At 45.7% G+C, this 23,499-nt stretch overlaps 1 protein-coding gene across 4 annotated transcripts in view; it reads left to right on the forward strand.

Moving 5' to 3' along the window:
- LOC106576618 (methionine-R-sulfoxide reductase B3) overlaps positions 1-15,541 on the forward strand; it is a 44,564-nt gene extending 29,023 nt beyond the window's left edge. For all 4 annotated transcript variants that reach the window (XM_082964289.1, XM_082964287.1, XM_082964286.1 and 1 more), the window contains 2 exons: positions 13,677-13,774; positions 14,036-15,541. In XM_082964289.1, the coding sequence (XP_082820415.1) occupies positions 13,677-13,774; positions 14,036-14,296 (359 nt within the window). In that variant the 3' untranslated portion in view covers positions 14,297-15,541. The remainder of the gene's footprint in view (positions 1-13,676; positions 13,775-14,035) is intronic.
- The last annotated feature ends 7,958 nt before the right edge of the window (positions 15,542-23,499 follow it).

The raw sequence follows: 23,499 nt of genomic DNA on the forward strand, positions 1-23,499 counted from the left end.
AGTTATCACAGTGGGAGGCTCTTCTCTAGCTAGAACACTGAGCATCTCACTGCTGATAGGTAGTTATCACAGTGGGAGGCTCTTCTCTAGCTAGAACACTGAGCATCTCACTGCTGATAGGTAGTTATCACAGTGGGAGGCTCTTCTCTAGCTAGAACACTGAGCATCTCACTGCTGATAGGTAGTTATCACAGTGGGAGGCTCTTCTCTAGCTAGAACACTGAGCATCTCACTGCTGATAGGTAGTTATCACAGTGGGAGGCTCTTCTCTAGCTAGAACACTGAGCATCTCACTGCTGATAGGTAGTTATCACAGTGGGAGGCCCTTCTCTAGCTAGAACAAAAGTGCTACCTGCTGCGTGTCGACCCGATAGCGACGAACCTCAATCGCAATGCTCGTCAGTGGCCAAAAACTTCACTTTGAGCCAATCAGAGAGCATGAACCCCTACGTGGGAGCCAACAAAATCTTTAAAAGAAATGTCCGTACAGCCATGGATGAGCCAGTCACACTTCATATGCAGTGTAGGCTAAGGGATGGTAGCTAGCTAAATGCACAGATGCAATGCACACAACACTAATGCCTCCAAGCTAGCTAGCCACTGTAGCTAGTATTGACATTTTATAATTAAATCGCAATGGATTAGCTAGTTTCCATGAAACAGCGACCTGTGTTAGCTGCCAAGTTAGTGCAGTGTCCTTAACTAGCTAGCTGTATTGAGCATGCTAAGGTTAGCTAGCTAGCTAAACATACGGCTATGTTCTGGCACTTGGCAGTATGGGATTATCGAGAGTAGCATATTCTCAATTTAATTCAATGTTAGCTAGCTAGCTGTGTTGTGCTAGCTACTTAATATGCTAAGGTTAGCTAGCTAGCTAAACATACGGCTATGGTCTGGCACTGGCAGTATGGGATTATGGAGAGTGAATTAAATTGTCTTCATAATCTTGCTAGGTAATTATCCAACTGTTGCTATCAACAAGGGCTTTCTACAAAATGCCAACATTAGCGCAGATAGCTGGGAATCTAGACCATAGACCACAGATTTTATTTATTGAACCTTTATTTAACTAGGCAAGTCAGTTAAGAAAAAAATTCTTATTTACAATGACGGCCAACCCCCGGCAACTGATATCTATTGCCAAACAACACTACTGCCACCTTCTGGTTTGGGAGTATTTGAACAAAGCTGACCACTTCCAAGGTTTTTTTTTTGTTGTTGCTGTGTGAAAAAAACAAAAAGAGATTGACTGCCGACACTCTGTTCAGAGGTGCTAAGTGCTGTCGACCAGGCGAACGTTGGACAGTCCTACCTGTGTCTGAGTTTTTACACCTCTGACTGACCAGTGTGAAGTAACTGGGTGATTTTAATAAGGTTAAGACTGCACCCCAAGTTGCACCTTATTCTCTAGTCTAGATGGTGCACTACTTTGACCAGGGCACCCTATTCTCTAGTCTAGATGGTGCACTACTTTGACCAGGGCACCCTATTCTCTAGTCTAGATGGTGCACTACTTTGACCAGGGCACCCTATTCTCTAGTCTAGATGGTGCACTACTTTGACCAGGGCACCTTATTCTCTAGTCTAGATGGTGCACTACTTTGACCAGGGCACCTTATTCTCTAGTCTAGATGGTGCACTACTTTGACCAGGGCACCCTATTCTCTAGTCTAGATGGTGCACTACTTTGACCAGGGCACCCTATTCTCTAGTCTAGATGGTGCACTACTTTGACCAGGGCACCCTATTCTCTAGTCTAGATGGTGCACTACTTTGACCAGGGCACCCTATTCTCTAGTCTAGATGGTGCACTACTTTGACCAGGGCACCCTATTCTCTAGTCTAGATGGTGCACTACTTTGACCAGGGCACCCTATTCTCTAGTCTAGATGGTGCACTACTTTGACCAGGGCACCCTATTCTCTAGTCTAGATGGTGCACTACTTTGACCAGGGCACCCTATTCTCTAGTCTAGATGGTGCACTACTTTGACCAGGGCACCCTATTCTCTAGTCTAGATGGTGCACTACTTTGACCAGGGCACCCTATTCTCTAGTTTAGATGGTGCACTACTTTGACCAGGGCACCCTATTCTCTAGTCTAGATGGTGCACTACTTTGACCAGGGCACCCTATTCTCTAGTCTAGATGGTGCACTACTTTGACCAGGGCACCCTATTCTCTAGTCTAGATGGTGCACTACTTTGACCAGGACACCCTATTCTCTAGTCTAGATGGTGCACTACTTTGACCAGGACCTGGTCCCATAGGGCTCTGGTCAAAAGTTATATTTTTTTAAATGTATTTTTAACCTTTTTTATTTAATTAGGCAAGTCAAATTCTTATTTTGCAATGACGGCCTGCAAAAAGGCCTCCTGAGGGGACGGGGACTGGAATAAAATAAAAAATATAGGACAAAACCACACATCAAGACGAGAGACAACACTATATAAAGAGAGAGACCGAAGACGACAACAACAGCAACACATGACAACACAGCATGGCAGCAGCACAACATGGCAGCAGCACAACATGGCGGCAACACAACATGGCGGCAACACAACATGGCGGCAGCACAACATGGCGGCAACACAGCATGGCAGCAGCACAACATGGCAGCAACACAGCATGGCGGCAGCAACACAGCATGGCGGCAGCAACACAGCATGGCGGCAGCAACACAGCATGGCGGCAGCAACACAGCATGGTAGCAAAACATTATTGGGCACAGACAACAGCACACAGAGCAAGAAGTATGAGCAGTGCATTACATAGAGGATACAATTTAGGACATAGTCTAAGACACTTCCAGAGAGGCGTTTTTAAATGAAAGCTATCTGGGAGTCTGTCATAGCTAATCCTTTTGGGTTTAATTGCAGTCTCTCTCTCTGACCAGCGATTTGTCTTAGGCTGTAATTAGGAAATACCTGAGAGGAGAGATGGGCCGCTGTGTCACTGGAGACGGAGGAGGAGCTGTGATGAATGTTACCATTATTTTACTAAAGGCTTTCAGGGAAACAACCCTCCTTCTGGAAAGCTATGTGGGCAGGCTTTTGCTCCAGCCCTACTAGAAGACACCTGTTTTCAGCTAACCAAGGTCCTGAGGAGCAGTGGCCTAGTGGAGAAGTTGAGATGAACAATAGGGGGAGACAGAGAGGTGTGTGTGTGTGTGTGTGGGTTGGGAGATGGAGAGACATGTTGTGTGTCCACAAGCACTAAAACATTTGCAGAATTTTCTACAAAATGTTAAAGTCCCTCAAATCAACGTTTCCTTCAACAACTGAACAGATGGTGAAATACAGAAGTGCTGCTCACCTTGCTACCCTGTTACCTTAACAGTGGACTACTGTTGTCCAAACCAGGGCTGTGTACTAAATGCTACCCTATTCCCTTAACAGTGGACTACTGTTGTCCAAAACAGGGCTGTGTACTAAATTCTACCCTATTCCCTTAACAGTGGACTACTGTTGTCCAAAACAGGGCTGTGTACTAAATTCTACCCTATTCCCTTAACAGTGGACTACTGTTGTCCAAACCAGGGCTGTGTACTAAATGCTACCCTATTCCCTTAACAGGCTACACTGCTCCATTCACTGAGGCTTTAACCAATGGTAATAAAGCCCACACACACATACACTCCAGTGTGTGGAGTTGGAGTTAGGGATTCTCCTCTTCTGACTCATAGATTTCCTCTATTCCCCAGTGTGTTTCCTGTGTTGCTGTGGAATTTCAGGCCAAAGCCATCTCTTCCCCTAACTGCTCAGGGGTAGACGGTTAACAGCTTGAGGGGGATGGGGAGTGTGGTTGTTGATGACCTACCACAGGGAGACCATGGTATTGGAGCTGTAGCTGGTGGTCCAGGGGGATGGACAGGGGGGATGTGGTGCTTGTTCCAGGGAGCTGGAGGCTCCAGGGGGATGGACAGGGGGGATGTGGTGCTTGTTCCAGGGAGCTGGAGGCTCCAGGGGGATGGACAGGGGGGATGTGGTGCTTGTTCCAGGGAGCTGGAGGCTCCAGGGGGATGGACAGGGGGGATGTGGTGCTTGTTCCAGGGAGCTGGAGGCTCCAGGGGGATGGACAGGGGGGATGTGGTGCTTGTTCCAGGGAGCTGGAGGCTCCAGGGGGATGGACAGGGGGGATGTGGTGCTTGTTCCAGGGAGCTGGAGGCTCCAGGGGGATGGACAGGGGGGATGTGGTGCTTGTTCCAGGGAGCTGGAGGCTCCAGGGGGATGGACGCTCCAGGGGGATGGACAGGGGGGGATGTGGTGCTTGTTCCAGGGAGCTGGAGGCTCCAGGGGTAGACTGATAAGACCTGAAGAGGAGGAACATGGAGGAGAGTCTGATTGTTGATGACCTACCACAGGGAGATGGAAGGAGGGAGAGTTGTAGGAAGGAGAGGGAGGGAGGGAGGGAGGGGAGTCTGGTTGTTGATGACCTACCACAGGGAGATGGAAGGAGGGAGAGTTGTAGGAAGGAGAGGGAGGGGGGAGGAGAGTCTGGTTGTTGATGACCTACCACAGGGAGATGGAAGGAGGGAGAGTTGTAGGAAGGGAGCTGGTGGGTGCAGGAGGTAGACGGTTAGGGGCTTGAGGAGCATGGTGGAGGATGGATGGGGGGGTTTAGGGTCTGGTTGTTGTACTACAGAGAGCTCTGTGGGGTCCAGGGTGGAGAGGGGTGGTGGAGGGCTGCAGGATCTGCAGGATGCAGGAGCTCGGGTCCAGGGATAGACGGTTATGCCTGAGGAGGAGAGAACGGTGGAGGGATGGGAGGGGTCTGCTTGTAGTATTACAGGAAGCTTGGTTGGGTCCTGCGGACTCTGGTCACATCCAGTGGGGACTTCTGTTTTCCACCGCAGATAGAGATATGATCTCCCCAGTGGTTTCTTAACCTCACCTCTAAACCGATCAGTCTGAAGTATCTGATGCTATCTTCTGTTAGAGCACTGGTCACGGTGTATATTAATACACAGCTGCTTCTCATCCCTCCCCTTCTCCCTCCTGCCCTCCCTCCCCTTTTCCCTCCTGCCCTCCCTCCCCTTCTCCCTCCTGCCCTCCCTCCCCTTTCCCTCCTGCCCTCCCTCCCCTTCTCCCTCCTGCCCTCCCTCCCCTTTCCCTCCTGCCCTCCCTCCCCTTCTCCCTCCTGCCCCCCCTCCCCTTTCCCTCCTGCCCTCCCTCCCCTTCTCCCTCCTGCCCTCCCTCCCCTTCTCCCTCCTGCCCTCCCTCCCCTTTCCCTCCTGCCCTCCCTCCCCTTCTCCCTCCTGCCCTCCCTCCCCTTTCCCTCCTGCCCTCCCTCCCCTTCTCCCTCCTGCCCCCCCTCCCCTTTTCCCTCCTGCCCCCCCTCCCCTTTTCCCTCCTGCCCTCCCTCCCCTTTTCCCTCCCTCCCCTTTTCCCTCCTGCCCTCCCTCCCCTTTTCCCTCCTGCCCTCCCTCCCCTTCTCCCTCCTGCCCTCCTTCCCCTTTCCCTCCTGCCCTCCCTCCCCTTCTCCCTCCTGCCCTCCATCCCCTCCTGCCCTCCATTCCCTCCTGCCCTCCCTCCTCTTCTCCCTCCTGCCCTCCCTCCCCTTCTCCCTCCCTCCCTCCCCTTCTCCCTCCCCTTCTCCCTCCTGCCCTCCCTCCTGCCCTCCCTCCTGCCCTCCCTCCCCTTCTCCCTCCCCTTCTCCCTCCTGCCCTCCCTCCCCTTCTCCCTCCTGCCCTCCCTCCCCTTCTCCCCTCCCCTTTTTCCTCCTGCCCTCCCTCTCCTCCTCTCTCCCTTTAATACTCAACCGATGGATCTTGGATCTGAGAAACAGGCAGGCAGAGTGAAAGCTCCCTTCCTGTCACAGACTGAGACAGTGCCCAGGGAGCCCTGAACGGGGTGGACCACCCGTGAGGAGGCCCTGTAGCACTGCAGCGTCTCAACCCTCCAGAACAAACCAACTAGAGAGAGAGGGAGGCTTTGACACTTCCTTTAATTAAGTTAATTCACAGCTGTTCTATTGTGATCTAATCCCCTACATTTAAGAAGTGGATGGAAAAAGGTTCTAATTTCAGACTGATGTCATCAACACTTCCATTAGAGGACACCATCCTCTGTTCCTCATAACAACCTGAAACAAACCTATTTGGAGGGAGGAGGAGGGAAAGGGGAGGAGGGAGATCCCAGCCAAGGGGTAGTATGGGGAATCCTCTGGTTCACTGGGAAGATACACACAGGCGTGCACGAATGCAAGCAGGGAGGCACGCTGGCAGGCACACACATACACACAGCTGTGCGACCTGCACTTTTTTTATTTTGGGAGCACCAGTGTGAAAACACTATAAAAATTCATTGCGTAACAATATTTAGGCCTGACACTCTTCTCTACACTGCTCAAACAAATCAGACTACCTCCTGTGGCCCACCGTTTCTCCACGCTGTTTATTCTCTAAGCATGCTGTCAATTCATGCACTCAACATGTTCTTCCAGAACAAAGAACGCTGCTGCTTTCCACGTTGCTTCTAAATATGAATCCACATGTTTTCTCTTTTTCTACTATTAGTTTGATCTATCTTGCTCTCTGCAAAACGCTAGTTAGTTAGGAGGATGGCATGTGCTTAAATAATGCTAATCGCTAACTAGCTAGCTGGCTAGTAAAATGCCATTTAGCTAAATGCGCTATCTAGGGCAAAGCCAACGTTAGCTCTAATACATGTAGTTACCAGTGGTGGTGTATAGATCAGTATGTTGTTTATTCAACGTCCCCTGGGAAAAACTGATCAACACTTTGGTTCCTACCCTGTCATTAACTGCTACCTGGCTTTTTCCATTTGTTGTCATGTAACACCAACCATAGAATTACAATAGTCATTGTGTTTGTATGATTCCAACAGTTCAGATGATTGGAGCTCAGGCAGGTCAAAACACTGAAGTCATCTAGAGACGTTCAGTCTCCATCTTCATTTAAATATGTTTGTTTTGCTCCATGCACTTAAGGGACCACAATGGAAATAAGTCAGACTTTTTATTTTGTTATCGCCCTCAATTAAAAAAAAATAAAACTGATAAATAAAATCAATCAATCTAAATTGCAATATTTTGTTGAAAAATTGCAAGTATATTATTTTGCCCAAATGGTGCAGCCATACTAACAACCTGGTAACTTTAGCAGTATATGAAAACACTTGATGGCACAGAAAGAAAGGAAGTCTTGTTCATGTGCTTCGAAAGTCAGTACGATCCAAAGGCTACATTTAGACAGGCAGCACAATTCTGAGCTTTTTTCTTCTTCACTAATTGGTATTTTTGACAAATCAGATCAGCTCTGAAAAAGATCTGATGTGAAAAAAAATTGATGTGAAAAGACCAATTTTAATGGAAAAAAGATCAGAATTAGTCTGCCTGTCTAAATGCAGCCATATGGGCCCCAATGTAGGCTAGTTTTCAATCAATTAAAAATATATATTATTCTGGTCATTTAGAGCTCTACACACACACATACACACAGTTACACTTTGCACTACTTTGAACAACATTAGCTTCTCAGACATTAATACATTCTAAAACGGGCTTTAAACCGGTAACACAAAGAGGCAGCAGGCGTTCTATCTATAAACAGCTCTGATACACATTTCCACCCAGCCGAGCAGTCTTAGTACAGTAGAGCTGTCTGGGAATTAGACTGATTGGCTAGAATGAGCATTACGAGGTAGAGAGGCACAGGAGAGACAGACTGAACTATGACAGACTGAACACTTTAACTAGTCCCTACTAACCTGGTTGCATCCTGTAGTACAAACTCAAAAAAAGTTCTGGGACACTGTAAAGTCCATGGAGAATAAGAGCACCTCCTCCCAGCTGCCTACTGCACTGAGGCTAGGAAACACTGTTACCACCGATAAATCCACTATAATTGAGAATTTCAATAAGCATTTCTCTATGGCTGGCCATGCTTTCCACCTGGCTACCCCTACCCCGGTCAACTGCCCGGCACCCTCCACAGCAACCCGCCAAAGCCCCCACCATTTCTCGTTCACCCAAATCCAGATAGCTGATGTTCTGAAAGAGCTGCAAAATCTGGACCCCTACAAATCAGACGGGCTAGACAATCTGGACCCTCTCTTTCTAAAATTATCTGCAGAAGTTGTTGCAACCCCTATTACTAGCCTGTTAAACCTCTCTTTCGTATCGTCTGAGATTCCCAAAGATTGGAAAGCTGCCGCGCTCATCCCCCTCTTCAAAGGGGGTGACACTCTAGACCCAAACTGCTACAGACCAATATCTATCCTACCCTGTCTTTCCAAGGTCTTAAGTTAACAAACAGATTACCGACCATTTCGAATCCCACCGTACCTTCTCCGCTATTCAATCTGGTTTCAGAGCTGGTCATGGGTGCACCTCAGCCACGCTCAAGGTCCTAAATAACATCATAACCGCCATCGATAAGAAACATTACTGTGTAGCCGTATTCATCGACCTGGCCAAGGCTTTCGACTCTGTCAATCACCACATTCTTATTGGCAGACTTGACAGCTTTGGTTTCTCAAATGATTGCCTCGCCTGGTTTACCAACTACTTCTCTGATAGAGTTCACTGTGTCAAATCGGAGGGCCTGTTGTCCGGGCCTCTGGCAGCCTCTATGGGGGTGCCACAGGGTTCAATTCTCGGGCCGACTCTCTTCTCTGTATACATCAATGATGTTGCTCTTGCTGCTGGTGATTCTCTGATCCACCTCTACGCAGACGTCACCATTCTGTATACTTCTGGCCCTTCTTTGGACACTGTATTAACTAACCTCCAGACGAGCTTCAATGCCATACAACTCTCCTTCTGTGGCTTCCAACTGCTCTTAAATGCAAGTAAAACTAAATGCATGCTTTTCAATCGATCACTGCCCGCACCTGCTCGCCCGTCCAGCATCACTACTCTGGACGGCTCTGACTTAGAATACGTGGACAACTACAAATACCTAGGTGTCTGGTTAGACTGTAAACTCTCCTTCCAGACTCACATTAAGCATCTCCAATCCAAAATTAAATCTAGATTCGGCTTCCTATATCACAACAAAGCATCCTTCACTCATGCTGCCAAACATACCCTCGTAAAACTGACCATCCTACCGGTCCTCGACTTCGGTGATGTCATCTATAAAATAGCCTCCAACACTCTACTCAACAAATTGAATGCAGTCTATCACAGTGCCATTTGTTTTGTCACCAAAGCCCCATACACTACCCACCACTGCGATCTGTACGCTCTCGTTGGCTGGCCCTCGCTTCATATTCGTCGCCAAACCCACTGGATACACGTTATCTACGAGTCTCTGCTAGGTAAAGCCCCTCCTTATCTCAGCTCACTGGTCACCATAACAGCACCCACTCGTAGCATGCGCTCCAGCAGGTATATCTCACTGGTCACCCCCAAAGCCAATTCCTCCTTTGGTCGCCTTTCCTTCCAGTTCTCTGCTGACAATGACTGGAACGAACTGCAAAAATCACTGAAGCTGGAGACTCATATCTCCCTCACTAGCTTTAAGCACCAGCTGTCAGAGCAGCTCACAGATCACTGCACCTGTACATAGCCCATCTGTAAACAGCCCATCTATCTACCTCATCCCCATACTGTATTTATTTATCTTGCTCATTTGCACCCCAGTATCTCTACTTGCACATCATCTTCTGCACATCTACCATTCCAGTGTTTAATTGCTATATTGTAATTACTTCACCACCATGGCCTATTTATTGCCTTACCTCCCTTATCTTACCTCATTTGCACTCACTGTATATAGACTTTTGGTTTTCTTGTTTTCTACTATATTATTGACTGTATGTTTTGTTTACTCCATGTATAACTCTTGTTGTATGTGTCGAATTGCTATTCTTTATCTTGGCCAGGTCGCAGTTGCAAATGAGAACTTGTTCTCAACTAGCCTACCTGGTTAAATAAAGGACTTGTTCTCAACTAGCCTACCTGGTTAAATAAAGGTTAAATATTTTTTTAAGTTGGACCAAAACACTCAACAAACATGTCCTGGACTAAAAAGCCGCTTTGTCAGATGAATGTAGTCCCAAACATTTATTCCAGACATCTCCAGTTACATGACACAGTGCTCTCAGAAAGTACCCAGACCCCTTGACTTTTTCCACATTTTATGTTACAGCCTTATTCTAAAATGGATTCAATAGTTTCCCCCCCCCCCCCCTCATCAATCTACACACAATAGCCCATAATAACAAAGCAAAAACAGGTTTTTAGAAATGTTTGCTAAGTTATTAAAAATAAATAGCTGAAATAACATTTACATAAGTATTCTGACTCTGTTGAAGCACCTTTGGCAGCGATTACAGGGTATGACGCTACAAGCTTGGTACACCTGTATTTGGGGAGTTTCTCCCATTCTTCTCTGCAGATCCTCCAAGAGTTCCTGAGCACTCTGGAGCAGGTTTTCATCAAGAATCTCTCTGTACTTTGCTCCATTCATCTTTCCCTCGATCCTGACTAGTCTCCCCATCCCTGCTGCTGAAAAACATCCCCACAGCATGATGCTGCCACCACCATGCTTCACCATAGGGATGGTGCCAGGTTTCCATTCAGGCATTCAGGCCGAAGAGTTCAATCTTGGTTTCATCAGTCTTTAGGTGCCTTTTGCCAAACTCCAAGCGGTCTGTCATGTGCCTTTTACTGAGGAGTGGCTTACGTCTGGCCACTCTACCATAAAGACCTGATTGTTGGAGTGCTGCAGAGATGGTTGTCCTTCTGGAAGGTTCTTCCATCTCCACAGAGGAACTCTGAAGCTCTGTCAGAGTGACCATCGGGTTCTTGGTCACCTCCCTGACCAAGGCCCTTCTCCCCCGATTGCTCAGTTTGGCCGGGCGGCCAGCTCTAGGAAGAGTCTTGGTGGTTCCAAACTTCTTACATTTAAGAATGATGGAGGCCACTGTGTTCTTGGGGACCTTCAATGCTGCAGAAATCTTTTGGTACCCTTCCCCAGATCTGTGCCTCAAAACAATCCTGTCTCAGAGCTCTACGGACAATTCCTTTGACCTCATGGCTTAGTTTTTGCTCTGACATGCACTGTCAACTGTGTAGACAGGTGTGTGCCTTTCCAAATCATGTCCAATCAATAGAATTTACCACAGGTGGTCTGCAATCAAGTTGTAGAAACATCTGAAGGATCATCAATGGAAACAGGATGTACCTGAGATGCATTTACAGTCTCAGAGCAAAAGTTCTGAATATCTACAGTAGCAGTCAAGTTTGGGCACACCTACTCATTCAAGGGTTTTAAGTTTTATTTAAAAAAAATATGTTTTTGCTTTGTCATTATGGGGTATTGTGATGTCATTATGGGGTACTGTGTGTAGATTGAGGAGGAAAAATATTTATTTAATCCATTTTAGAATAAGGCTGTAATTAAAAATTGTTGGACATGTAAAAGGGTCTGAATACTTTCCGAATGCACTGTATTGTAAATACTATTTAGTTCTATATAACATACTATGTTATACACTCTATTGTAAATACTATTTAGTTATATGTAACATTATGTTAAACACTGAGTACTGTTTCCATTACATAGCTTTCACCTGTTCAGTCTATTCTATGATCCCTTATTGATGTCACTTGTTAAATCCACTTCAATCTGTGTAGATGAAGGGGAGACAAGTTAAAGAAGGATTTTTAAGCCTTGAGACAATTGAGACATGGATTGTGTGTGTGTGCCATTCAAGATTGTAAAGGGGCAAGACAAAAGATTTAAGTGCCTTTGAACGGTGTATGGTAGTAGGTGCCATGCGCACCGGTTTGTGTGTCAAGAACTGCAAAGCTGCTGGTTATTTCACACTCAACAGTTTCCCGTGTGTATCAAGAATGGTCCACCACCCAAAGGACATCCAGCCAACTTGACACAACTGTTGGAAGCATTGGAGTCAACGTGGGCCAGCATCCCTGTGGAACGCTTTCGACACATTGTAGAGTCCATGCCTCGACAAATTGACACTGTTCTGAGGGAAAGGGGGGGGGGGGGGGTTAGTTGTGGTTGCAACTCAATATTATAAATGTACTCTTAATGTTTTGTACAGTCAGTGTAGATAACCTTCCTCCTATTGGATATCTGCCCTGTAGCGAAGGCACCAGTGTAGATCCAGTTCCAATATTAGGCTGTGTTGTTTCTGTGTTCCAATATTAGGCTGTGTTGTTTCTGTGTTCCAATATTAGGCTGTGTTGTTTCTGTGTTCCAATATTAGGCTGTGTTGTTTCTGTGTTCGAGTTCCAGTAATAGGATGTGTTTTTTCTGTGTTCCAGTTCCAATATTAGGCTGTGTTGTTTCTGTGTTCCAATATTAGGCTGTGTTGTTTCTGTGTTCCAGTTCCAATATTAGGATGTGTTGTTTCTGTGTTCCAGTTCCAATATTAGGATGTGTTGTTTCTGTGTTCCAGTTCCAATATTAGGATGTGTTGTTTCTGTGTTCCAGTTCCAATATAAGGATGTGTTGTTTCTGTGTTCCAGTTCCAATATAAGGATGTGTTGTTTCTGTGTTCCAGTTCCAGTAATAGGATGTGTTGTTTCTGTGTTCCAGTTCCAATATAAGGATGTGTTGTTTCTGTGTTCCAGTTCCAATATAAGGATGTGTTGTTTCTGTGTTCCAGTTCCAGTAATAGGATGTGTTGTTTCTGTGTTCCAGTTCCAGTAATAGGATGAGTTGTTTCTGTGTTCCAGTTCCAGTAATAGGATGTGTTGTTTCTGTGTTCCAGTTCCAGTAATAGGATGTGTTGTTTCTGTGTTCCAGTTCCAGTAATAGGATGTGTTGTTTCTGTGTTCCAGTTCCAGTAATAGGATGTGTTGTTTCTGTGTTCCAGTTCCAGTAATAGGATGTGTTGTTTCTGTGTTCCAGTTCCAGTAATAGGATGTGTTGTTTCTGTGTTCCAGTTCCAATATAAGGATGTGTTGTTTCTGTGTTCCAGTTCCAATATAAGGATGTGTTGTTTCTGTGTTCCAGTTCCAGTAATAGGATGTGTTGTTTCTGTGTTCCAGTTCCAATATAAGGATGTGTTGTTTCTGTGTTCCAGTTCCAATATAAGGATGTGTTGTTTCTGTGTTCCAGTTCCAGTAATAGGATGTGTTGTTTCTGTGTTCCAGTTCCAGTAATAGGATGAGTTGTTTCTGTGTTCCAGTTCCAGTAATAGGATGTGTTGTTTCTGTGTTCCAGTTCCAGTAATAGGATGTGTTGTTTCTGTGTTCCAGTTCCAGTAATAGGATGTGTTGTTTCTGTGTTCCAGTTCCAGTAATAGGATGTGTTGTTTCTGTGTTCCAGTTCCAGTAATAGGATGTGTTGTTTCTGTGTTCCAGTTCCAGTAATAGGATGTGTTGTTTCTGTGTTCCAGTTCCAGTAATAGGATGTGTTGTTTCTGTGTTCCAGTTCCAGTAATAGGATGTGTTGTTTCTGTGTTCCAGTAATAGGATGTGTTGTTTCTGTGTTCCAGTAATAGGATGTGTTGTTTCTGTGTTCCAGTAATAGGATGTGTTGTTTCTGTGTTCCAGTAATAGGATGTGTTGTTTCTGTGTTCCAGTAATAGGATGTGTTGTTTCTGTGTTCCAGTAATAGGATGTGTTGTTTCTGTGTTCCAGTAATAGGATGTGTTGTTTCTGTGTTCCAGTAATAGGATGTGTTGTTTCTGTGTTCCAGTTCCAGTAATAGGATGTGTTGTTTCTGTGTTCCAGGTTGGCCTTCCTTCTATGACCTGATAAAGGAGGAATCAGTCACTGTAACAGATGATTTCGCCTATGGGATGCACAGAGTTGAGACCAGCTGTAGTCAGGTAAACTGGTTCACATTATTTCACCTTAATTTGAAGTCATTGATAACCAATTCTCTGTTACAATAATGACCTGGTTAGATATGAGGTCTATCTAGAGGGTAAAGAGTAGCAGAGATTGGATGCTCTGTTTGGATGAGCGGAAGTAGAGACTAGATTATTGGTTCTCCTTGGAGGGGTTCCAGATTTTAGTTTTCATATTTACAATACAACAAAATGTTGCTTGGATATTGCTGAGTAATCAGTCCTTTCTGTGTGTTTCAGTGTGGTTCTCACCTCGGACACCTGTTTGATGACGGCCCCAGACCCACAGGGAAACGATACTGCATCAACTCTGCCTCTCTGGGCTTCCAGTCAGCCTCTGCCTCAGCCTCTATCCCACCCAGCAACGGAGATGGGACAGGAGCTGGAGCTGGGTCAGGTGGTGCGGACGGGGCAGGAGCTGGGGCTGGGCCAGGTGGTGCGGTCGGGGCAGGAGCTGGGGCTGGGCCAGGTGGTGCGGTCGGGGGCAAGACTGAGCTCTGAGTAGGGTCTCCTTGGTCTTGGACAGATTTCAGGATTACCTGAACTACAGGCATGGTCACTCACTCCTTATCCAAACTGGTAGCCTAGGTCCTGGTCGAAATGTTACAAACAGAACAGAGAACAGCTGGAGAATATAGGTTACACAGATCCGAAAACAGTCAGCCAACGAGGTTACACAGATCCGAAAACAGTCAGACAACTAGGTTGCACAGATCCGAAAACAGTCAGACAACTAGGTTACACAGATCCGAAAACAGTCAGACAACTACAGTCAGCTGAATAAGGGGCCATCAGCACCCCTTAGAAACATGTGGAACATGATGCCTCTTCTGTGGCTTCGTAGGTTATACACACACACCCAAATACAGTTGGTCAAACAGTCAGTCAAATACAGTCAGACAAATGACCACAGTGGCCATGTACCAAGCTGGCCAACCACTGGCTGCCTGCCTTTATAAAGTCCCGGGCCTCTACTGTACTATACAACTGTCTGAGGAGGTAAATATTGTCTTTATAAAGTCCCAGGCCTCTACTGTACTATACAACTGTCTGAGGAGGTAAATATTGTCTTTATAAAGTCCCAGGCCTCTACTGTACTATACAACTGTCTGAGGAGGTAAATATTGTCTTTATAAAGTCCCAGGCCTCTACTGTACTATACAACTGTCTGAGGAGGTAAATATTGTCTTTATAAAGTCCCAGGCCTCTACTGTACTATACAACTGTCTGAGGAGGTAAATATTGGATGCAGTATCACGTTGCTCACATTGCTTTTGACCGTTACAAGTTTTGATCATATTTAAAGTATATCAACTGTTATATTTTTCTTTCTAGTATATTTAAAGCCTTTTGCTTTTGGGGAAAAAAAGTGAATGATTTATTATTATGATTGTGTGTACTTGACTTTGAAGAGCAATGTGTGTTGTTTTTAAAAAGAAAGTGATATTTGATACAGAGGGGTGGATAGTTTAAGGACAACGCTCATATGAGCTGTAGAATAAACACCAAGAGGAGAAATAAGCATTCTGTCCAATAAGAAAGGCGCGCATACACACACACACACACCAGATTGACTTCTGTTTAGTGTGAATACAACACTAACCTGTCTTTTTAAAGGTTTCTTCTCCTGCCCCCTACTTCCTGCTGTTCGTCATTCTATTCTCTAGCTGAATGTTTTTCTTGCGTTTTTGTTTCCCAGACTTGTATTGACACAAAGTTATATTAAAATAAAACTTGACACAGCAATGTTGATGTTTTCTTGAGTTATTTGGATGTTTTCTGACCATGTTTAATTTTAAAATGCCATATTTGTTTGAGAGAAGAGTTGAAGACTAGTTTACATTGTAGCAAACAGACCAAAATATTTGAACCTTCCAAAAGGAGACAATGAATGAGGTGCCACACCAACAGAGGACCTCTGTACACTGTAAGGAACATTTCTCCCGTGTTAACCTGGGACTGGACAGAACCTGCCTGCTGTAAGGAACATTTCTCCTGTGTTAACCTGGGACTGGACAGAACCTGCCTGCTGTAAGGAACATTTCTCCCGTGTTAACCTGGGACTGGACAGAACCTGCCTGCTGTAAGGAACATTTCTCCCGTGTTAACCTGGGACTGGACAGAACCTGCCTGCTGTAAGGAACATTTCTCCCGTGTTAACCTGGGACTGGACAGAACCTGCCTGCTGTAAGGAACATTTCTCCTGTGTTAACCTGGGACTGGACAGAACCTGCCTGCTGTAAGGAACATTTCTCCTGTGTTAACCTGGGAGTGGACAGAACCTGCCTGCTGTAAGGAACATTTCTCCTGTGTTAACCTGGGAGTGGACAGAACCTGCCTGCTGTAAGGAACATTTCTCCCGTGTTAACCTGGGACTGGACAGAACCTGCCTGCTGTAAGGAACATTTCTCCTGTGTTAACCTGGGACTGGACAGAACCTGCCTGCTGTAAGGAACATTTCTCCTGTGTTAACCTGGGACTGGACAGAACCTGCCTGCTGTAAGGAACATTGCTCCTGTGTTAACCTGGGACTGGACAGAACCTGCCTGCTGTAAGGAACATTTCTCCTGTGTTAACCTGGGACTGGACAGAACCTGCCTGCTGTAAGGAACATTTCTCCCGTGTTAACCTGGGAGTGGACAGAACCTGCCTGCTGTAAGGAACATTTCTCCTGTGTTAACCTGGGAGTGGACAGAACCTGCCTGCTGTAAGGAACATTTCTCCTGTGTTAACCTGGGAGTGGACAGAACCTTCCTGCTGTAAGGAACATTTCTCCTGTGTTAACCTGGGAGTGGACAGAACCTGCCTGCTGTAAGGAACATTTCTCCTGTGTTAACCTGGGACTGGACAGAACCTGCCTGCTGTAAGGAACATTTCTCCTGTGTTAACCTGGGAGTGGACAGAACCTGCCTGTTGTAAAAGTCTGGAGACCCAGTTAAATAACAGGTCATCTTCAGGTCAGCAAATCTGTTTAGAAGAGATCCATAGACTCAGAATACAGCCATTTATAAATGGAGCTTGTCCTATTCATAGACCATGAACCTGCTGCTGGTATAGGGGTTTCCTGTCTTTACATAGGGGGAAATGGCTCAGATAAGGTCATTAATAGTTACCAGCAGAGTATCAAGCACCTGGGAGTGTTGAACTGGGAACCCCTTGTCTGTCTGTTGACGACACTTTGTTGTAGCTAAATGCACCATGGCAACCTAATCATCCCCAGCTTCCAATTGGCTCATTCATCCCCCCCTCCTCTCCCCCTGTAACTATTTCCCAGGTCGTTGCTGTAAATGACAATGTGTTGTCAGTCAATTTACCTGGTAAAATAAGGTAACAAAACACCAGTCTGGATCTACAGTATTCTGCTGCCGTCTCTGCTGTGAAGCCAGGCGAGGTAGAGACTGGCACGTTGTGGTGTGTGTGTTAGGGGGGGGGGGGGTAGTCTTGTGCAGTGTTTTCTGGGAAACAGCCTCAGAATGCAGCTTTGTGTTGACAGATTATTCCTCTTTCATAGATCATCAACTTCCTTCACACACACAAAATAAAAAACAAATGTGTCATTGTAGTGCATAGACTAGACAATGTATGGTGTAGAGATGACTCCTTTTTATGTATGGCTGGCCGGTAACATTCTGATTGCATCGTAAACCATTTTCCTCAGCACAAAAGTTCTGCCTAAACCACAAGTCCACTAAATCTGAATCAAACACAAACTGCTCTCAAGCCATTCTACAGTCATTCTGTTGGATTAGATCTCCATTGTCTTGTTCTGTTTGTCCACTGGTTTCAGGAGAGTGTGTACAGTGGTAAAGGATCTGACTCTAAATACTTTCTGGAGGGTGTAGTTAGTAGGAAACACTGGTATGGAATATGGTCTAATTAGATTGTTGATTGACCAGAGAGTTGTTTGAATACGGTCTAATTAGATTGTTGATTAACCAGAGAGTTGTTTGAATACGGTCTAATTAGATTGTTGATTGACCAGAGAGTTGGTTGAACGGGGCCTTCCTCCATGTGCAGCCATGCAGAGAATACACATCTACGCACGTACTCACGCATACATGGCAATCAACGATGGTGGCATGTTACGATTTCGAAGTCGACGTCCGCAACCTTCCGTCCCTGATCTGGATCGATTGGGGCTTCTCCATCTGTCGGGGGGGCTGCACCATCCTGTGAAGCTTGGGAGTGGGCGGATTGCCTCGTCCTTCTCGCCAGCCGTGATTTTGGGCAGCTCCATGGTAAGAAATGTGATTGTTTCTGGTGCAAAAACAATGTCTTATCCCAGAACTTGAGTAAATGACATTACTGAACTGCACCTGAATGTACTAGGCCAGGACATGGCCATCGATTCTATCGTAGTCCACGTGGGTTTTAATGACATTATGAAGGGCAGCTCTGAACAGTTGAAACTGGATTTTAAAGAGCTGGTTGACTCTCTGCTAGACACTAATAAAAAAAACATATCTGGCCCTGTGCCCTCTCTGAATCCATGGCATTGAACGCTTTAACAGGATTCTTTCTCTTCGCAACTGGCTACGTGATTAGTACAGCTCAATAGGTGTAACTTTTGTTGACAATTTCAATACCATTTTGGAAACAAAACACGTTTTATAAGGAGGATGGGATCCACCCGAATAATTTGGATTCCTGGATCCTTTCACAGCATTATAAGGCTGCGTTGAGACAATGACTTATCATTGACCCAAGTCCAGCTCTGTTAATCCCTACCATTGTGACGCTGAGTCATCATAATGCTTTAGCAAATGTACATTACACCAGGGGCGTTGGTAGACACAGCTAATTTATGACCGTCTAACTGCCCTGAATGCCTCTGCTGATCCTACAGCTAATGTATGCAGAAATCATGTGTCTATGAACCAGATTTATGCTGTTAGCACTGAGGCGGTGTGCGCTAGTAGGAATTCCACTGTGTGCAGCTCACCCTGCACTAACATAAACAACATGAACATATCTACTTCTGCTAAGCTTCCCAGTAAAGCAATGAAAACAAGCAAGCATCCCAGAAAAGTGCTCAAAATAGCCCATGTTAACTAATGTAGCTTAATAAACAACGTTCATGAAATTAATAACTTGCTAGTAACAGACTACATTCATATTCTGACTATCTCTGAAACTCACCTAGACAATACTGTTGATGATACAGTGGTAGGAATACAAGGTTATAACATCTACAAAAAAGACAGAAATGCCAATGGTGGAGGCTGTTTTTATTCAGAACCACATTCCTGTAAAGATTAGAGAGGATCTCATGTTAAATACTGTTGAAGTAATATGGCTACAGGTTCATCTGCCTCACCTAAAGCCCATTCTTGTCGGAAGCTGCAATAGATCACCAAGTGTTAAACAGTCAGTATCTGGATAACATGTGTGAAATGCTTGATAATGTGATATCAACAGAGAGGTATACTTTCTGGGTTATTTAAATATTGTCTGGCTTTCATCAAGCTGCCCACTCCAGAAAAAGCTTCAAACTGTAACCAGTGCCAGCAACCTGGTTCAGGTTATCAGTCAACCTAGCAGGGTAGTTACAAAGAGCACAGGAATTAAATCATCAACACGTATTGATCCCATCTTAACTAATGCTGCAGAAATGTGCTTGAAAGCAGTATCCAGATCCATCGGATGTAGTAGGTAGTGCTTGTTGATAGTGCTGTAGAGAGCCCTTGGTTCTCTATGGTGTAGTAGGTCAGGGCGTGACTAGGGGGTGTTCTAGTTCAATATTTCTATGTTGGTGTTTTGTATGGTTCCCAATTAGAGGCAGCTGGTAATCGTTGCCTCTAATTGGGTATCATATTTAGGTAGCCATTTTTCCCACCTGTGTTTGTGGGATATTGTTTTGTGCTTGTTGCACCACGTAGTCACGTTTTGTTGCTTGTTATTTGTTTTGTTGAAGAAGGTTCACTGTAATTAAATATGTGGAACTCAACACACGCTGCGCCTTGGTCCGTCTCTTACAACAACTGTGACACTACAAGACCTGCCAGCAGAGGTCTCTTCACAGTCCCCAAGTCCAGAACAGACTATGGAAGGCACACAGTACTACATAGAGCCATGACTACATGGAACTCTAATCCACATCAAGTAACTGATTCAAGCAGTAAAATGACATTTAAAAAACAGATAAAAATACACCTTATGGAACAGCGGGGACAGTGAAGCAACACAAACATAGGCACGAACACATGCATACACACACATGATAACATACGCACTATACACACACGTACACATGGATTTAGTACTGTAAATATGTGGTAGTGGAGTAGGGGCCTGAGGCACATACTTAGTGTGTTGTAAAATCTGTGAATGTAGTTTAATGTTTTTAAAATTGTATAACTGCCTTCATTTTGCCGGACCCCAGGAAGAATAGCTGCTGCCTTGGCACCATCGAATGGGGATCCATAAGAAATACAAATACTGTCCTCCCGACTGTGTTCCATCTTTGAAGACATGTATTTTCACTGTTAGAGTGGCCAGTACAGTATCTGGCCAATACAGTGGCTTGCGAAAGTATTCACCCCTCTTGGCATTTTTCCTATTTTGTTGCCTCACACCCTGGAATTAAAATAGATTTTTGGGGGGGTTTGTATCATTTGATTTATACAACATGTCTCAAAAATGTCCCTGTATTTAGCGCCATCCGTCATTCCTTCAATTCTGACCGGTTTCCCAGTCCCTGCCGATGAAAAACATCCCCACAGCATGATGCTGCTACCACCATGCTTCACTGTGGGGTTGCTGTTCTTGGGGTGATGAGAGGTGTTGGGTTTGCGCCAAACATAGCATTTTCCTTGATGGCCAAAAAGCTCATGTCTCATCTGACCAGAGTACCTTCTTCCATATGTTTGGGAGTCTCCCACATGCCTTTTGGCGAACACCAAACGTATTCTTTTTATTTTGGGGAATTTTTTGAAACAAGTAATTTTTTTCATTTCACTTCACCAATTTGGACTATTTTGTGTATGTCCATTACATGAAATCCAAATAAAAATCTATTTAAATTAGAGGTTGTAATGCAACAAAATAGGAAAAACGCCAAGGGGGGTGAATACTTTTGCAAGGCACTGTATAATATAATATCTCTCTCTCTCTCCCCCTCTCCCTCCCTCTCTCCCTCCCCCCCCTCTCTCTTTCTCTTTCTCTCTCTCTCCTCTCTCCCTCTCTCTCTCTCTCTCTCTCTCTCTCTCTCTCTCTCTCTCCCTCCCCCCCCCTCTCTCTCTCTCTCTCTCTCTCTCTCTCTCTCTCTCTCTCCCTGGAAGGGAAACCAGTGATCTCATTCTACTCTGTAAACTCAAGCCCCTAATACCCCTTCATGATGTTATCACCCAAACATGGCCACCTTTCTTTCCCTCCCTCCCTCCCTCCCTCCCTCCCTCCCTCCCTCCCTCCCTCCCTCCCTCCCTCCCTCCCTCCCTCCCTCTCTCTCCCCTAGTCCCAGTTTAGTTGTTTACAGTGCTAGTGACTGGGGCGACAGGGATCAGTGTTAGGGTCTGGTCTCGACAGAGAGGAGTGTGGGAAAGTCCTGGGCCGGGCTCAGCGCTGAGAGCGTTTACGTTACGAACCCAATAAAGAATATTTACAAGTCAGGTGTGTTTAGACTGGTGGGGTGGTTGGGGGGGGGGGGGGTGTGTATAGGAGGATGTGGAGTTAGTGGGGTCAGCGTGGACTGTCTAGAGAGGTTTGGGGTTGGTGTGGACTGTCTAGAGATGGTTGGGGTTGGTGTGGACTGTCTAGAGAGGGTTGGGGTTGGTGTGGACTGTCTAGAGAGGGTTGGGGTTGGTGTGGACTGTCTAGAAAGGTTTGGGGTTGGTGTGGACTGTCTAAGAGAGGTTTGGGGTCGGTGTGGACTGTCTAGAAAAGGTTGGGGTTGGTATGGACTGTCTAGAGAGGGTTGGTGTCGGTGTGGACTGTCTAGAGAAGGTTGGGGTTGGTGTGGACTGTCTAGAGAGGGTTGGGGTTGGTGTGGACTGTCTAGAGAGGGTTGGGGTTGGTGTGGACTGTCTAGAGAGGTTTGGGGATGGTGTGGACTGTCTATAGAGTGTTGGGGTCGGTGTGGACTGTCTAGAGAGGGTTGGGGTTGGTGTGGACGGTCTAGAGAGGTTTGGGGTTGGTGTGGACGGTCTAGAGAGGTTTGGGGTTGGTGTGGACTGTCTAGAGAAGGTTGGGGTTGGTGTGGACTGTCTAGAGAAGGTTGGGGTTGGTGTGGACTGTCTAGAGAGGGTTGGGGTTGGTGTGGACTGTCTAAGAGAGTTTTAGCATTGGTGTGGACCTTCTAAGAGAGGCTTGGAGTTTTAAAGGGGGGGGGGGGGGTTGAGTGTGGAATCAAAAAATATATTAACTTGAGATTTTCTTTGTCAATAGCCTACACACAATATCCCATATTGTCAAAGTGGAATTATGTTTTTCAAAAAATGTATACATTTATAGAAAATGAAAAGCTTTGTTGGGGCAAAGCTTATGTTTATGAACTACCTCATCTCTGTACCCCACACATACAATTATCTGTTAGGTTCCTCAGTCGAGCAGTGAATTTCAAACACATTCAACCACGAAGACCTGGGAGGTTTTCCAATAACTCACAAAGAAGGGCACCTATTGGTAGATGGGTAGAAATAAATGAAAGCAGACATTGAATAACCCTTTGAGCATGGTGACGTTATTAATTACACATTGGATGGAGTATCAATACACCCAGTCACTACAAAGATACAGGCGTCCTACTTAACTCAGTTGCCGAAGAGGAAGGAAACAGCTCAGGGATTTCACTATGAGGCCAATGGTGACTTTAAAACAGTTACAGAGTTTAATGGCTGTGATCGGAGAACACTGAGGATGGATCAACAACATTGTAGTTACTATCTCAATACGAACCTAAATGACAGAGTGAAAAGAAGGAAGCCTGTACCTGGAGGAAAACCTGGTTCAGTCTGCTTTCCACCAGACACTGGGAGATGAAGTCACCTTTCAGCAGGACAATAACCTAAAACACAAGGCCAAATATACACTGGAGTTGCTTACCAAGAAGTCAGTGAATGTGCCTGAGTGACAGTTATGACTTAAATCTACTTGAAAATCAACTGCAAGACCTGAAGATAGCAATTACATTTTACATTTTACATTTAACTAGGCAAGTCTGTTAAGAACAAATTCTTATTTTCAATGACGGCCTAGGAACAGTAGGTTAACTGCCTTGTTCAGGAGAACGACAGATTTTTACCTTGTCAGCTCAGGGATTCAATCTTGCAACCTTTCGGTTACTAGTCCAACGCTCTAACCACTAGGATATTTTATCAATTTTAAATTCAGGCTGTAACAAAATGTGGAATTAGTCAAGGGGTATGAATACTTTCTGAAGGCTCTGTATATGGTACAGTGAGTGAGTATGGGATGCCAGTCGGATACGGCCTCTAATCCAGAGCCCATCTCCCAAACAAACCTCTCTTAATATCCCTCTCTCCCTTCCTCCCCCCTCTCCCCCTTCCTCCCCCTCTCTCCCCCTCTCCCTCTCCCCATCTCTCTCCCTTCCTCCCCCTCTCTCCACCTCTCCCTCTCCCCATCTCTTTCCCCTCCTCCCCCTCTCTCCCCATCTCTCTCCCCCTCTCCCTCTCCCCATCTCTCTCCCTTCCTCCCCCTCTCCCCTCCTCCCCTTCTCTCTCCCCCTCTATGCTTGTGTGACTTATATT

This window comes from Salmo salar, chromosome 17 (genome assembly GCF_965601325.2).
Source record: "Salmo salar chromosome 17, fSalSal1, whole genome shotgun sequence".
In the NCBI taxonomy this organism is placed as follows: Eukaryota; Metazoa; Chordata; class Actinopteri; order Salmoniformes; family Salmonidae; genus Salmo; species Salmo salar.